Source organism: Ambystoma mexicanum, chromosome 10, assembly GCF_040938575.1.
Source record: "Ambystoma mexicanum isolate Mex_15411 chromosome 10, UKY_AmexF1_1, whole genome shotgun sequence".
Lineage (NCBI taxonomy): Eukaryota > Metazoa > Chordata > Amphibia > Caudata > Ambystomatidae > Ambystoma > Ambystoma mexicanum.
This window is the reverse complement of record NC_090932.1, coordinates 646,426,262-646,441,989: the sequence shown is the minus strand read 5'-3', so window position 1 is coordinate 646,441,989 and position 15,728 is coordinate 646,426,262. Positions and strand designations below refer to the sequence as shown.

Sequence of the window (15,728 nt, the reverse complement as noted above, 5' to 3'; positions counted from 1 at the left end):
ATACTGTCACTGTCCCATACACCTTGTGCCACTGCAAACACCCACCCACAAATGGAATACTGCCCTCCCAATGCACATGATGCCTGTAAATGAGACATCCTGCATTAACTACTTCATTACAGTGGAGTGACTCTGCCATGTGTGCACATCACTGCACTATGCCATACTCACAATCAAATGTCACCCGCAGGGCAGAGTACACATGCACGCAAATGTGTAGGTCAATATCCATTTGGCTACATTTACTGTGATGGCCGATAAACACTTCCAACCACTGCATGGCACACATGCATGAATGAACAATGATACAAAATAGCACAGCATCAGATGAAGACATGATACAACAAACACTGACATGTCCCCCCATCTACATCCCATGTAGGTGATGCTGGATATGCACTCACACCATGGAAGATGACACCTGTACGGAGACCAAGGAACAGGCATGAAGAGGCGTACAATAGGGCACATGTCCGCACACGTGGACTGATTGAAAGGACATTCGGACTGCTGAAGGCCCGGTTCCGCTGTTTGAGCAGATCTGGCGGATCACTGCTGTACAGCCCAGTGAAGACGGGTAAAATCACGCTCGTATGTGCCATGATGCACAATCTCTGCCTGCGCAGGAACATCCCAATGCCCCCAGACGCAGATGAAGAAGATGGGGATAGAGAAGGGGATGGGATGGAGATGGAGATGGGGATGGGGATGGGGATGGGATGGCACCACCTCCCCCTGGGGGTGCACTTGATTGCCAAAGAGCACGGGATGAACTGATTCGTATTTACTTTTGAGACAGAGCACATTGACAGCAATGCATGGACATGGTGATGACAATAAATGATTTTTTGTACTGCAAATGAAATGATAGATGTCCACACATGTATGTTTTGATTTCAAATGATGATATATTGATGAATTAACAACAGGGAAGGAGGTGCAATGGTTAGGGAAGCTGTGCACCCGTGCCCACCCACCACCCAAACGTACCCACCCCCTCCCAGGCCCCAATGTTCAAACACCCAAAACAACCTCCCCCACTACCCAAACGTACCCACCCCTCACACCCTTCAAGTCCACGTGTGTCCTGCAGTGCCACACACACATGCCATGACTTCCGTGTGCGCTTCTGTGCCTGTGCATCCTTGCCAGAGAGCCCCGTTAGCCGACTCGAGCGTCTCCTTGAACTGGCAGTAGTGGAGCTGGACGGGGTGGTGGTATTGGATGGCACAGAATCAGGTATAGATGGCATATATGCAATATTTGCCTGTTGCCCAATCAACATGGACTCTATGAGCCTGGAGGTGTTGTCATTACCCTCCCGCACATGGCGTGCCAGGGTGACAATAGTGCTGGCAAAGCGTCCAATGGACCTTGATAGGCGACGCACTGACGTGCTGTAGCACTCCCTCTGCAGCCTAGATTCCTCGAGCTGCCTCTCCACCAGCTGGGTGAGGGTAGCCTGCTGCTCCTCCATCCGCTGCATGCGGGAATTAAGCTCTGCCATAGATGGGGTGGGTGACCTCATGGGACTTCGGAGTGATGTGGGACTAAACTCCAGCTGATGGAAGGATCCCAGGTCATCAAATGTGGGCATCTCCCCCTGTGGCCCAGTATCAGAGTGCTCTGCCGGGGCACTGTTGTCACTACAGGCCGCCTCCTCTGCAGTGCAGCTGCCTTCTGTGTTGGTTTGGGTGGGCACTATGGGTTCCCGTGGCATCTGTGTTAACTCAGGCAGCGTGGAGACACTGGGGATGTTGGTGGTGGTGGCCAGCCCATTTGTTGCAGTTGTTACTGGGGGCAGGGATGCCAAACTGCTGGCAGCATCCTCTTGTGCAGGGGCGGTGGCTTGGACACGTGCCGGTGCAGATTGCCTGGCCTGTTGTGCAGTATCACTTTCACTTGACACGGCTGTGGGGACACAGAGGACATGCAATTAGTGTTGTGGTGGTGGCTGATGGGTGCATCACATGCATCATACAGGTTGATCATTCAATAGTGTTAGTTACATGCATCTGATTGTTGGGGGCATGCATTGTTGTGATATTGGTTGCCATACGGATCATGATGGGTCCTTTGGCCCAGTCATGCACTGCTTGGGGGGGGGTGGGTTGTTAATGGGTCCTTTGGCCCAGTCATGCACTGCTTGGGGGGGGTTGTTAATGGGTCCTTTGGCCCAGTCATGAACTGCTTGCGGGGGGGGGGGGTTGTTAATGGGTCCTTTGGCCCAGTCATGCACTGCTTGGGGGGGTGGGGTTGTTAATGGGTCCTTTGGCCCAGTCATGCACTGCTTGGGGGAGGGGGGTTGTTAATGGGTCCTTTAGCCCAGTCATGCCATCAACATATTCTCATGTGGCATTCATGTTTCACCACTTACCAGCATCTGCAGGTGGGCTCACTCCTGCCTCAGCCTCCCCGATCCCATGGATGCCCTCAAGGTGGAGGACACTGCTGCAACGCTCCTCCCATGTTTGCAGCCTCAGTGGGGAAGGGGGTCCTCCACCTGTCCCACTGATGCGTTGGCGGTGTGTGGAGATCAGGTTCCGAACCCTCAGCCTGAGGTCGTCCCACCGCCTGTGGCAGTCCTTTACGCTCCTCACAGTCACGCCCACAGCAGTGCACTTGCGTGCTGCTTCCGCCCACACTTCCTTCCTCCGCTGCTGTGTGGCACACAGTTGATTGGCACTGAACAGCATCTCTGCATGCTCCACTATATGCTCCACCAGAACAGTTAGCTCCGTCTCACTAAAGCGCTGTTTGCGCTGCCTCTGAGCTGGAATCCTGGCAGACATGCTGGTGGTCTCTTTTGCCTTCTCACAGTGTGGATTCTCCTTGTGCTGACTCTGGATGGCAATGGATTGTGCTTTATATGATGGCCGCCTCTCTGTTTCCTGTTTCCTGGTTTGGCGATCATGGTATTTCCGGTTCCGTGTCCGTGGCGACGGAGGCAGACACGGTTTTTGCGCTACTTGTGGCAGCGCTATGTCCATTTCCGTGGCTTTTTACGTGATGGCGGTAACAACGTTTCTGCATCCATGTGGTGCGCGCGACCGACAGCACGTAATCGGACTGTCTTCCCGCAACCTTGCGGACACGGAAACTTTGTTACAGCCGTCACGGAATCACTGCGGTCCAAATCTGACAGGTTGTAATGAGGCCCTGTCTCCTTAAACACCAGCCTCTGACTGATACAATTCAAGGTGTTGAATCATTTACATTATACTCCGGCTAGACTTGCCAAATTCTCCCTGGGCACCAGTGCCAACGGTGTAAAATGTGGATGTGTACAGGCCAACTCCTTTCATATGTATTGGGCCTGTACCCCAGTTCTTGAGTTCTGGAGAAGGGCTGCAGTGAAAATTGATACTATGCTAGATATCCTGCCATCCCTCTCGACGATTAAGTATCTGTTGGGGGACAGAGGGAAAATGTCTGTAACCTCTCGACATCTGTTTAATGTGGCAAGTGCAGTTGCTAAGAGATGTATAATGAAATACTGGATGTCGAGGCACTCCCCTAGTAGCGCCGAATGGCTGCATGCACTGGCTTGTATTAATGAGCGAGAGGAGAGTTACATACAGATTGTACTGTCTATGAGTTGGCATAAGGACAATTGGAGCCCGCTCAGGCAATATCTGGCAGATGCCGACTCTGATGACCCCACGGGAGGGGGTGACACCTTGGATTGTGCCCTAGGTGGTACACTGTTATACTATTATGCTACACCGTGTTTTATTGTCTACATCTGTATTTGCTCATAAGGTCCCACGTCATGTCTCCAGTGTAATACCTGTATGTATTGGACCCTGTACACTGCTTGCTCTATGACTGTCTTATAAAGTTTTAAAACATTTTTAAAAATCTGGACTTTGGCCACGGCCACAACAATAGAATTCAACCATATCACAAACACTCAAATTACATTACCATAAAACATGACTCTCCCCATTTGCTGTCACTATTGTCTGCAAATGTTAAAAATGTCTGCAGTCACAGGGCTTGGTCAAAGGACCTGGATGGCATGTGCAGGTCCTCGGACTATCGTGGCATCCGCAAACGTCATCGCACAAGATAATCTTTCTACTCTTTTTAACTTCATCTCTGTAACACTTCTTGATTGGCTACTTTCCAACAGTCACACATCCATCCACCAATCACATCCAAAAACTACACATGGAACCCTTCAACTCACTTCACTAAATCCGATGTATATTTGAACTCTCATACTGCAGTTCTCCTGTGATTGAACTACTCATCTCATTCCAATTTCCAGATTGAAGAACATCTACATCTAATAAAGTATGCTTTCATTTTTATATGTACTTATTTAAACAACAATTTTATACATATAAATAAAAAGTCTCGATGGCCAGATTGTAAAACGTTTATACAAGTATTAAGAATGTTGCTAGCAGGAGGAGAATGGTACATTTTCAACTGCAAACTTCCTAGATTTTCTGAAACTGTATTGATATGCAATGGGCTTTTTCAATCCACCCAGGATTGTAGTTGCATAGTTACTACATATTACTACAACAACAGTATACCATGCACAAATGTTACATGCACACATAGTACATATAAGGTAATACTTATGAGGGTCAAATAAAATTAAACATATGTGTACAACTGTAAGAAATTGTATTTCATAAAGTACTAGCAAAAGTACCCGTTCTCCGAACAGGTTTTGTAGGCAGACATGATAACACTCATTAATTTTTGAAAATGCATGATCCTGTAGGTCACTGTTCATTGCAGTGCATTGTGGTGCAAATATCTCAGAAATCGTGCATCCTAGGGCATTGAAATCAGGTTTTCGAGATCCCACAGGGACCTCAAGTGTTTTCCCTCGTGTCGGGACCGGTTGAGAAAAAAAATGTCTTTCCCTTCCCGGTGAACATGGTTTATGAATTCGTCGGCAGGCACCATCTCGGCAAAATCCTCTGGAGAAGTAATTTCACCTGATGCAGCAAACATTTGGAGATTTCTGGAATGCTACCTACCTTCACCTTCACCTCTCAGGTCCATTCACCTCTCATAAATGTTTTGTTTCCCTTCCCAATAAACATGGTTTATGGCTTTGTCAGCAGGCCACAAAGCCACAAACACATCTTGAAATCCGGTTAAAGGGGTGGGGTGCCCAAATGTCATGTAGCCAGTAATGTCCGGAGGGTCCTAACAGGTAGGTATACAAAATTAGGTGCAGATTGGTGAAACGGTGTGGAATTGTACAAGGAACAACGTTTCGCCAAGCCACAAACCTACAAACAAATTTTGACTTTTGCGGAAATCCAGGGTAAGGAGTGGATTGCCCAAATGTTCTGTAGCCAATAATGTCTAGTGGATCCTAACAGGTGAATATGCAAAATGTGGTGCAGATTGGTGAAACAGTGCGGAATTGTATAAGGAACAACGCTAAGCAACAAAGCCACAAACACATTTTGACTTTTGGTGAAATCGTGGAAAGGGGTGGGGTGTAGCCAGTAATTTACAGAGGGTTCTAACAGGTACCTATGCAAAATGTGGTGCAAATTGGTGAAACAGTGTGGAATTGTATATGGAACAACGCTTCGCTAAGCCAGAAACCCACAAAACATTTTTGACTTTTGCTGAAATCCAGGGAAAGGGGGTGGGGTGTCCCAAAGTCATGTAGCCAGTAATGTCTGTAGGGTCCTAACAGGTAACTATGCAAAATGTGGTGCAGACTGTTGAAACACTGTGGAATTGTACAAGGAAAAACACTTTGTGCCACAAACCTACAAACCCACACACAACATTTGAATTTTATATATAGATAGATGTTCTAAAACAAACTATATTTTCTTTTGTTTACAGACAGAAAAACGAAAATGATACCCTTCTCACCATATCTAACTATCTCCACCTACAACTAACCACATTATTCAATTTACAATATTCATATTCTTTTCCTAATATCCATGCACATTTTCTTGTGTCCATTGACATTTTCAGATGAATGGGGCATGGTCTACGGCCATGCCTACAACAATCTAGACACTAGCCATTGCCACAATTACACCACCATGATAGCCATTGCCACAACTACACAACCATGCCTCCACAAATCTACACATTGGCCATGGTCACAACTATACTCTTCAACCATGGTTTTACCTCACCATACACAACTTTACACTTTAGCCATGGTATAACCACTTTACACACTTCAGCAACAACTAAAAACTGTAGTTTTATTCCAAACACAGACACATTACACGCACTCTCTACTTTCATAAAATATGTTTCAATATACCTACACACAGAACCGTGACTGCAGCTCAGAATACGGCCACGGACAGCAAAATTGACCAGGGACTTGGCGGCACGTGAACGCCCATTTTCACCTATAAAATGTCTCCATCTCAACTTTTCTCCACTCAACCAACCTTACCAGACACTCTTTCATCCACAAAATAACCCCAAATGTATCTTCCAGACGTTTTTCATGTCACACTGTTCACGGACTGAGTCTGTGGTCCGGAGATCCAATATGGTGTACGTTTCAAAAAGTTTGACGCATGTCACATTTTTTAATAAGCAATCAGTGGGCCTCATTACGAGTTGAGGTGTCCGCGGACACCGAATAAGTAAATAAGTCTGTGGACCAGACGCAGATATCACTAATATTTTTTAACTACTTTTTGGCCATTTAAAAAAAAAAAAAACAACTGGACAGATTTAAACCAAATTGGCAGGCTGCTACTCCTTGTGCAAATTTGGTGCAAATCCTTCCAGCTGTTTACCCTGTAAATGTGAGCAACCTGTTTTTCAATATATGTCTATCCGGATTTCAAATGTTTTGGGACCCCCCTATAGCTTTTTCCCCCCCTTGACGAAACCACACCAAAACTTCCAAAAATCATTCAGAGGCGGTCATATAATTTCTTTGCAAGGTTTGGTGAGGATCTGTGGAATGGCGCCAAAGTTATAAGCTGCCCAAAAACTCCTCTTCCTATGGGTTTAGCAACTTAACCATAACTGCATAACTACAGGGTCAAATAAATATTTTTGTGCATTAGTATCTCAACTCCCTATTCCATCTAAGCTACCTGGTGGTTGTCTAAGGACTATAAATTCACTGACCTGCCGCAGCTCCACTCCTGACACCAGTAGTTGTCTTGTTGGCACCGTTGAGGCATAGGATGATGGGGGAAGTGGAGTTTTGAAGACGAAGGCTGCTTCCGTTGCTGACGGTGGTTCCATGATGAGAGTCTGTTCTCTTTCTACAGCTGTCTTTGAGACATAGACGCTTCCCTGAGGAGTAATTGAAACTATATCACATTAGACAAACCTTCCCTATTTCATATGTGAGGTTGAGTATGGATTCTATCAAGAATGAAGTGTGACAGATAACTCAAAACTGCATTTAAGTCTCTGCCATGATGGGGTGGATGCAGTGAGAAGCTGTTTCTTTTTCAAAAATAATGCTAATAATAATAGGAAGTCTATATATAGTGGTTAGTGCTGAACTCCTCCAGCAACTAACTGCTGTTAAGAATCACTGTTAGTATTCCCTGATTTAATGATTCTCAGTGTATTGGCCTCAGAAGCATTTGGTACTGAGAGCAGGGATTCAGACTTGCAGTGTTCAGGCTTGCACTATGCCAGAGATGAAAGCTTAAACTGTTAACTATGCACCTGTACTAATATGAAAGCATGAAAGGGATGCACCTCTTGAACTGAGTTATCAATATTTCTACCAATATTAAGGAATGGCATCTATCTTATAGCAGTCATGTGCTCTAGGTGTTGGGTAATACAAATATACCTGAGCGTCAGTCAGCTTCTCATTGGGTTTCTCCCCGACTTGGTTTTCATCCTGCTTCATGGTACCAACTGTGCACGGAAAACACCTCCAGGGACCTCTAAACAGAGAAGAAAGACTCATTGTGACACTTCTACAGAGAAACAGCGTAAGGATGGTATCCTGGAATGAGACGATAGAAGAAGATAGTAGGGAGTGAGAGTAAGTGATCAGACTGCAGCAGATGTGTAATTTATTGACTGTGTTAACTCTGCTGTAATCAATAAGGTTTAGTACGCAGTCAGGTATGTAACTGTGATACCCTAGAGAAAACAGTTGCATATTAAGCTTATTTGCGCTGTCAGGGTGGAAGCAAGACAATAGTATTGTGTATTCAAGGGCACATGGGACAAATATAAGTATTTATGACATATAAAGATTACCAGGTCCATCATGTTTGCCAATGTCCTTGACTGCTATTAAACTAAGGCAATCATTTAGTCTCCAGCGATTTCATTGATCTTACACTACCAATATTTTATATGTTTTAATTCTATTATTGATTTTGCCCCTGCTCGCCACAGAGGAATCAGTTCTGTGCATTTGACATGTTTTCAGTGATGGTCTTCCATATGTTACTTTGCACTCTCATAGCAAACGTTTTTACAGCATGACCCTTTGTTCTTGGACCACACATTTGCTGTAACATGGTTGCAGTGATAAACTTTACCATTAAGTTACCTGTGGGACTTCTGCCCCTAGACTCTCTTCCATTACTAAGAGGGAGTAACTGTGTGCTACAGTGTGCATTCACTGGAACTGGTATCTGCAACACCAGCAGCCCTCCAGATATTTCGGACTACAACTCCCATGATTCATCACGATTGACTACACTGGCTATGGTTTATGGAAATTATAATCCAAAACAGTTAGGGAGCCAAAGATTGCAGACCTATGTTCTGGACATTGCCACCAAAAGCCCGGTAAATTGTTAACTGGGCCCTGTCAGTCCACTCCACAGTCCACTAAGTGTCATTCCGCGTGCACCCCGAGCACCATCTTTATTCCAGTTACGGAGCTTGGTAGCAATAGTGTCATCAGCCTTGGCAAGGAGATGAAGGTGGGCAGGTGCTGGTCAAACAAGAAAGACTAGGACAAAAATACCGATGTCACTGCAACTGCAATGTTTCTTACTTACATCCAGCTCTCTCCCATTCACCACAGGTGGGAAACATAATAATAATCATTTGAGAAGCAGACAGTATTTGCACAACCAAGTTTTTGTATAACGTCTGACCAAACAGATGCATCAAGGGGTTGACGGTAGGGCATGGACATTGTACATGTGGCTATCTTAGACATGTTGAATGTTGGAATATAACTTTGGATTTGCACATACACTTAGCTTTTTCTGAATTGAGCGTGAACACCTTGCGGAGAAGGCAGCGCTTGAAGTCCGTAATATCTATACAGCTTGCACTGCAACGTACACAGCTCCTTGGCATCAGCAGTGACCTGTGGATAGCAAGGAGTGTTGCAGATCTCCTTGCATGAAAGGTAGAGAGAGAGAAGGAAGGTGTTACGGATTTCCTGGCAGATGATGCAAGTGTGAGAAGGGAGCCTTACGGAGCTCATGCTGAAGAGGGGAGGTCCTGGCTCAGAGAACTCAAAGAAGCCACCAAAGCAGTGCAGAAGGAAAAGACTTAGGGACATGTTTGGAGCACACTTGTATGATTGAGCATGCTTCATTGATATCTTATGGAGACTGTTGTGGAGCCGGTGGCGAGCACTGAGAGGATACTCTCTCAGTGTCTAGGTTTTGACTAGGTGACTGTCAAGAGGGTGGCCTGGGATGAGCATAGGGCTTGGGTGGTATTACCTTTGGAATTTGTCTCTGAGGTGGTCATGGATTGGCCCTTCAATGTAGTCATAGATCAGTCAGGTGGTTTAAAACTTTAAACACTTGCTTGGACTGGGAGTCGTGGAGGCTCCTGCATTAAGCACTTTAGTATTAGTGTTTTTTTGGTCAAAGATAAATTTAATGGCAGAATGTTGTACATTTTGTCATTGAATTTGCTAAATTATTGTTCCTGCACAAGAGCATTACAATAATAGATGCATGAATTAACCAGGACCCCCGCTGTCCACCGTGGGTGGGAGTCTTTGGGGATGAAAGGCAAGGTGTTTTTCAGAGTTTGAGTTGGTGTAAAGTTGTTTTGATCACCTTTGCCAATCTGAACCATCAGGCTAATCGCAGTGTCCCATTACATATCTAGTTTCCACATCTTTTTTGGATGTGGTTTCCTTGTCAGATGAAGGTGACTATTGAATTTGCTTTGTTATTGAGGTCTTGTGTGGTTGCTCGACCCCCAAATGGTCGAATTATTTTTTTCTGTTTTTTTACTACCAAAATATAGATGTGAATTTGGTCAGGTAAGATTAGAGGGGGAGAGGTGGGGGTGGAGTGGTAGTAAAGAGAGGTGGGTGGGGCCTCCCCCTCCCCGCATTATGTGGTAAAACATTTGTAAAAAAGTAAAGAAATAGAAATTCAGCAAAAATAATCGAAAACAATTCAACCATTTTCTATTCGTTCAAAACACATACTACTGGGGCAGCGGGTACTATTGGGCAGTGACCAAGGTGACCTCATGCAGTTGTAGTTCCTGTGTAGCTGCTCCGACTTTGTAGAGGTACAGAGGATACAGCACAAGATATTTTGTGAAAAAGCCCCCACCTTGCTCTTTGAAACCGGTGAAAAGAGTGAACCGTGTTTGAGTTGCTGCGGCCGCCTTGCAGTGAGGAATTAGAGTGGTTCTGCTGTCTCTATACAGAGAACACAGGTCTGACTTCGTGAGAGGAGGCGGAGGGCGAGGACTGTCCCGTAAACTGCTGTGGAGTGCTGGTCCCCTGTGAGAGAGACGTGTTGCTGGGGTCCGGCTGAGACTGGAGAACGATGGACTAACGCTGCAGCAACCAAGCTTCTCGAGAGCAAGTTGTATTCAAAGGGCGAGGAGCGGCTGCCCCGTGTGCTGGTGGGTGAGCTGTCTCAACACTACATCAGCAGTGTGGAGTAACATGCCTACGGACTGGCTGCAATGCCCGATGGGCTCGGCTGACTGGTGGCTCCCAGAGCATGGCACGTTGTTGGTTTGGGGCCTGAGTTGAGCTGTGGCACTGCACTGTGCTGTCTATTATAAGGTTCAAGTGTGTCTATGAGGGCAGGTGTTGCTGGCCCTTTAGTCTGGATTGAGAGTCTCATGAGTTTTCTGGACCCAGGCGGCGCTACATATTGGTGTGCTTGTGATTCTATATAAGCAGCCGCATACTGGGATAGCACCTTGGTGGATGAGTGACTATCTTGCCCGAGTACATGTAATAATGCTACTAGTTGATGGCAGCTTTCCAAGTGAGTTTTAGCTGGGAGAGGGCCAGCAATACCTGTGTCTTTGTGATGGAGTACTCTAGGGACGTACCCTCAACGGTGGAGTGTCCATCAGCCCACCGAGATGGGGGCCTCAGGCAATATACATTGATAATATGACTAGAGGAGACACAGGCAACAAGAAACCGGGCAGTATGGATGCCTATACTAAGCAAGGGGCTTAGCCAAGATGGGAAGCTGTCCCCAAGGATATCAATGAGGCGGCCCCCCCACAAGATTCTGCTCCAGACCCAAGGCAACTATTCACCAGTATGCAGACCGGGTTAGCGCCAGTGAATGGGAAGCGGAACGAGATCACAGCCAGCCTCACCTTGCTGCACAATAAAATTAGACAAGGAAAGTGCCAGGATAACTGAAACAGAGTCCAGAATTAGCACCATGGAAGATGATGTGAGTGGGTTCAAAGTTCGAACGGTGGCACTTGAGAAGCAGGTGAAGCAGTTAGCATTGAAATGTGATACGTCTTGTGGGAATCCCAGAGTCGGCAAGCAAAGGACAGATGGAGGAGTTTGCGGAATCGCTGCTGAAAGTATTATTGGGTGATCAGGTCCTCTGCATACAATTCGCAGTGGAACCTGCCCATCGGGCAATGGCCCCTAAACCCAGGCCAGGAGCGGCCCCACGCCCTATCATCATGAGGCTGCTCAGCTACAGGGACAGAGATTGGATTCAGAGGCTGGCCAGAGAAAAGGGTACCCTGCAGTATGGCTGGAACAGAGTGCATATATAATATATATATATATATATATGTATATATCTCCAGACTTTTCTATGTTCGTGCAAGCGGAGCACAAGAAATTATTCGGGGGTCAAGAGATGCTGCTGAGAGAGAGAGCAGTGCAATATGCCACGCTCTTTCCGGCTAAACTTTCTGGCTTCATCATTATGGTAAACTCGACTTCTTTACAATACTTGAAGAAGCTGTGAATTCCATAGAGGCCAACAAACCGATGCCAACCTCAATGGTAGGCATTGGTATGAGGATACCAGCTGAAGCACCAAACTGTGCCAACCCAGACTGGCAAGTGACTTAAATGTGCTAAAGCTATATGTTGGTTTTACATATATACTAGATTGCTGAATTCTTCCAATTACCATGTAAGTTACTATGATTTATGTTGTATGAGCCTTGGGACTAATCAGAGTGTTGAAGGGATGGCAGGTGTTAGCCAACAGCTCCCCCCATGCTGAGAGGTAGTTTGTTTCATTCTGGATTGAGTTATGAGGGAGTAGGGGTTTGGGAGGGTGGTGATTGTGGGAGGGGTGTACCTGGGGTTGGAGGGGGTTAAGGTTAAAATACGATTGACCTTCTATGTACCATTTTTATGGATAAGGCACTTCTTGCATATGGGTGTTCTCGTCTCAGACTGGGGTGAGCTCTACTCTGTTGCTGATTATCCCCATGGATGCAGGTCTTTGCTTAATGTGTTGGAATATAAGAGGGATTAGTAACCCTGTGAAAACACATAAACTACAGGCATACTCAGGGACATCAGATAAAACTGCTGTTTCTACAAGAAATGCATTCATCACATAAAAGTATGTCTACCTTTGCAGAGTCTTCTGGTACTAATAGGTGTTTTACCAGTAACTCCACGCAATCTCAGGGGGTGGCAATTCTCGTGCATAAAAGTATTAAGATGACATATTTTTTTAAAAACATATAGACCAGTAAGGGGGGGGTTTGTAATACTGCATTGTAGGCTCCAAGGGTTTGAGAGGTTGTTGATTAATACATATGGTCCAACGCACGATGATCTAGACTTCCACACAAATATTTTAGCCATCTGTGATACATACCCATTACCAATGCTTATCTAAGGTGGGGACATGAATACAATTTCAGACCCCATAGAGGATCGGATGATTCAGGGAACTAGATCACACACCCGAGCGGTGCATGCAATACTACAGGATATGGCATCTCCGGACCTGTGCGATACATGGAGATCATTACACCCTGGAGTGCGAGAGAATACGTTTTATCAATCGGTGCATGATATGTCATCAAGAATAGACCTATTTTTGGTATCTAAGGCACTGATGCATGACGTTCAAGATGTAAGGATATTCCCTGAGACATTCTCTGATCACACCCCTGTAACCCCACATATGATATTAAATGACAAAGGGAGATTCCGGGCCACCAGGCGTTTTAAACCCATGGCGCTTCAGGACGTGCATCAGTATTTTGACTTGAACCCAGGCTCTGTCTGGTGGGTGAGAGTCCTTTGGCTGCCTTCAAGGAGTACATTAGAGGTGTGGCTATGGCAGCAGAGCTATGGGTGCCCAAGACCATATGGAGGGAGATTGCAGCACACGAATCCGAGTTGTGCAGACTGAAAATTGTGCATGATAGGAACCCCTCAGAGGGAGACTTCCAACTCTTCAAAACCACCCTGATCGTTTTTCAAGATGGCGCCTTAAGCCCATTTGTTTAAACAGGTGGCGTTCTTCTTTTTTCACCATTTTATTTTTGGAAAGGTCCTTCTAGTGTTTGTCTCTGCGCGCCAAACCAGGTAAGGTCCCTTTGTTTCTATGCCTTTGGCAGGCTTCAGGACTGAAGACCGCCTCTGGCGTTTGAGTGTCAGGGGTGGGCACGAAGTGAGGGAGGTGCCCAAAACTCCCTGTGCTGAGTCTCCTAGGAGACCCAAATGCACACTGGCATGATTGGCTGGCTGACTGTCTGGCAAGGACAGCCACCCTGCTGGGTGATTGGCAGCTAGGTTGGAATGAAAGGGAGAAAACTGTTTAAAAGGCAAGTCTCTTGGACTGGAAAGCAGAGTCGACCACTGTAACGAAAGAACCGAAGACGAGCTGGAAGAGGATGGCTGCTGCAACTCATGGACCGTTGGTTTGCCCAGTGAAGCCCTGCTGCAGGTCCGTATTGCCAAGTTCATCTCGACAGAGAAGCCCCTTCAAAGACGACTTCTTCCTTTGAGTTGGTGGGACCAATCAACTCGTAAGCCACCTGGATACCATTCTCGAATCTGGTTAGGATTAACCATGGAGAGGGACATCAGCTTGTGTTCTTGAATTACAGCTACTCGAAATGAAGTGACTCCATTTTGTTTGTGTTTTCCGGCGATCCCGTGCAGTGCAGGAGTCCCCCGATGTCCTCCCTCTTGTCCCCACGACTGAGACTCAGGAACTGTGAGATCTGCAGGAAAAACAGGAATGTGAATAAAACATTCCTGGGCAAAACTGCACGGATTTAACTGATGCTTTGATTTTATTAGAACATTGGATATAAATACTCTGGGAACTTGCAGCCCTCTCTAGGGGCCAACTGGGAAGCGCCAGTTATAATAAGGCAAAGTTGTCTTGTTTTCGTTTGTTTGAGATCTGCAGGAACATCCAGAAACCAACGTCTTCTGCTGCATCTTGTTCTTCATATTAAGGTACTGTGCCAACCCAATTGAGAGAACTTACCTCTTGGGGTGAAAGTTTGTGGAACTTTCCCAACTTGCTGGCCTAATCAGCTTGTGACCCAACATATGATTCTTTTTCATGCGAACTACTTCTGAGAACTTTGGCAAAGACTTTACCGTTTACTTCAAGAACTGGTCTTTCCTATCCAAGACACTAGTGCATTGACTTTGGCCTAGGCCTATTGAACTGAATCGAGTCCTCTAAGTGAACTAAACTATTTGCACTGCCTAAGAAAGTATTTATGATCTATTCTGCTAACTTGTGCCTTTTAGTCCCATTTGAAAGTAACTGAAATACCATTTTGCTCCTATTTCAGGGGAGCCTAATTTACTCAGAAACTTATTGGTTTGGTATTGAAGTGTGATTGTGTATAATATTAAGTTGCCTCCTTCTAGTGAATGTTTTCTAAATGATTGTGTAATAAATTAATAAGTGTTTTACCAAGAAACCTTCAGTATAAGTGTCTGCTTGAACCACTGTGATTGAAAGACCTCTGTGTAACCTCTTTTAATGCTGACATTCCCTCTTGAGATAAGCCTGGCTGCTTAGCTCGCTACCACCAACTGTGTAGTACAGACTTATACCAAAGGTTGGTTTTGCTTACACCTGTAGTCCGAATTGTATGTGGTGGTCCCAGAGGGTACTGCATGCAATTCTGCCTAACACCTTCTAACCCAAAGATATTTCAGTCGATTTTAGGAGATATCTCTCACAAACCACGACTGCACAAACAGAGAATGGGTCATAATTAAGCAATAGAACCTGATGAGGGGCACAATACTGGTGGGGTAATGCCCCCAGGGTGACAGCCTTTTATGTAGCTATGGGGTATTACCCAACCGGTAATGCCCCCCTCCAAGGGTTCTATTATTAGTACCCCGGCATGTCGTACCGGGATACTAATAGCATTTTTTCTCAAGTTGAGAAACGGCGTTGAAACCGGTTCTCAACTCAAGACGTAACGTTGAGCGTTAAATACAGGTATTAGAAAAACAAAACACATACAAATGGTCTTTGTGGCCCAGCAGATGTATCTCGCTGTCCTATCCTTGCTCGTACATCTTTCAATGATTCTGAGACCTTTGGTGA

At 45.7% G+C, this 15,728-nt stretch overlaps 1 protein-coding gene across 4 annotated transcripts in view; it reads right to left on the bottom strand.

The window, feature by feature from the left end:
* Window positions 1-15,728, bottom strand: part of LOC138491614 (nuclear body protein SP140-like) — a 3,009,150-nt gene that overhangs the window by 269,323 nt on the left and 2,724,099 nt on the right. For all 4 annotated transcript variants that reach the window (XM_069618235.1, XM_069618234.1, XM_069618232.1 and 1 more), the window contains 2 exons: window positions 7,790-7,886; window positions 7,105-7,275 (listed from right to left, as the gene is read on the bottom strand). In XM_069618235.1, coding sequence (XP_069474336.1) covers window positions 7,105-7,275; window positions 7,790-7,886 — 268 coding nt within the window. The remainder of the gene's footprint in view (window positions 1-7,104; window positions 7,276-7,789; window positions 7,887-15,728) is intronic.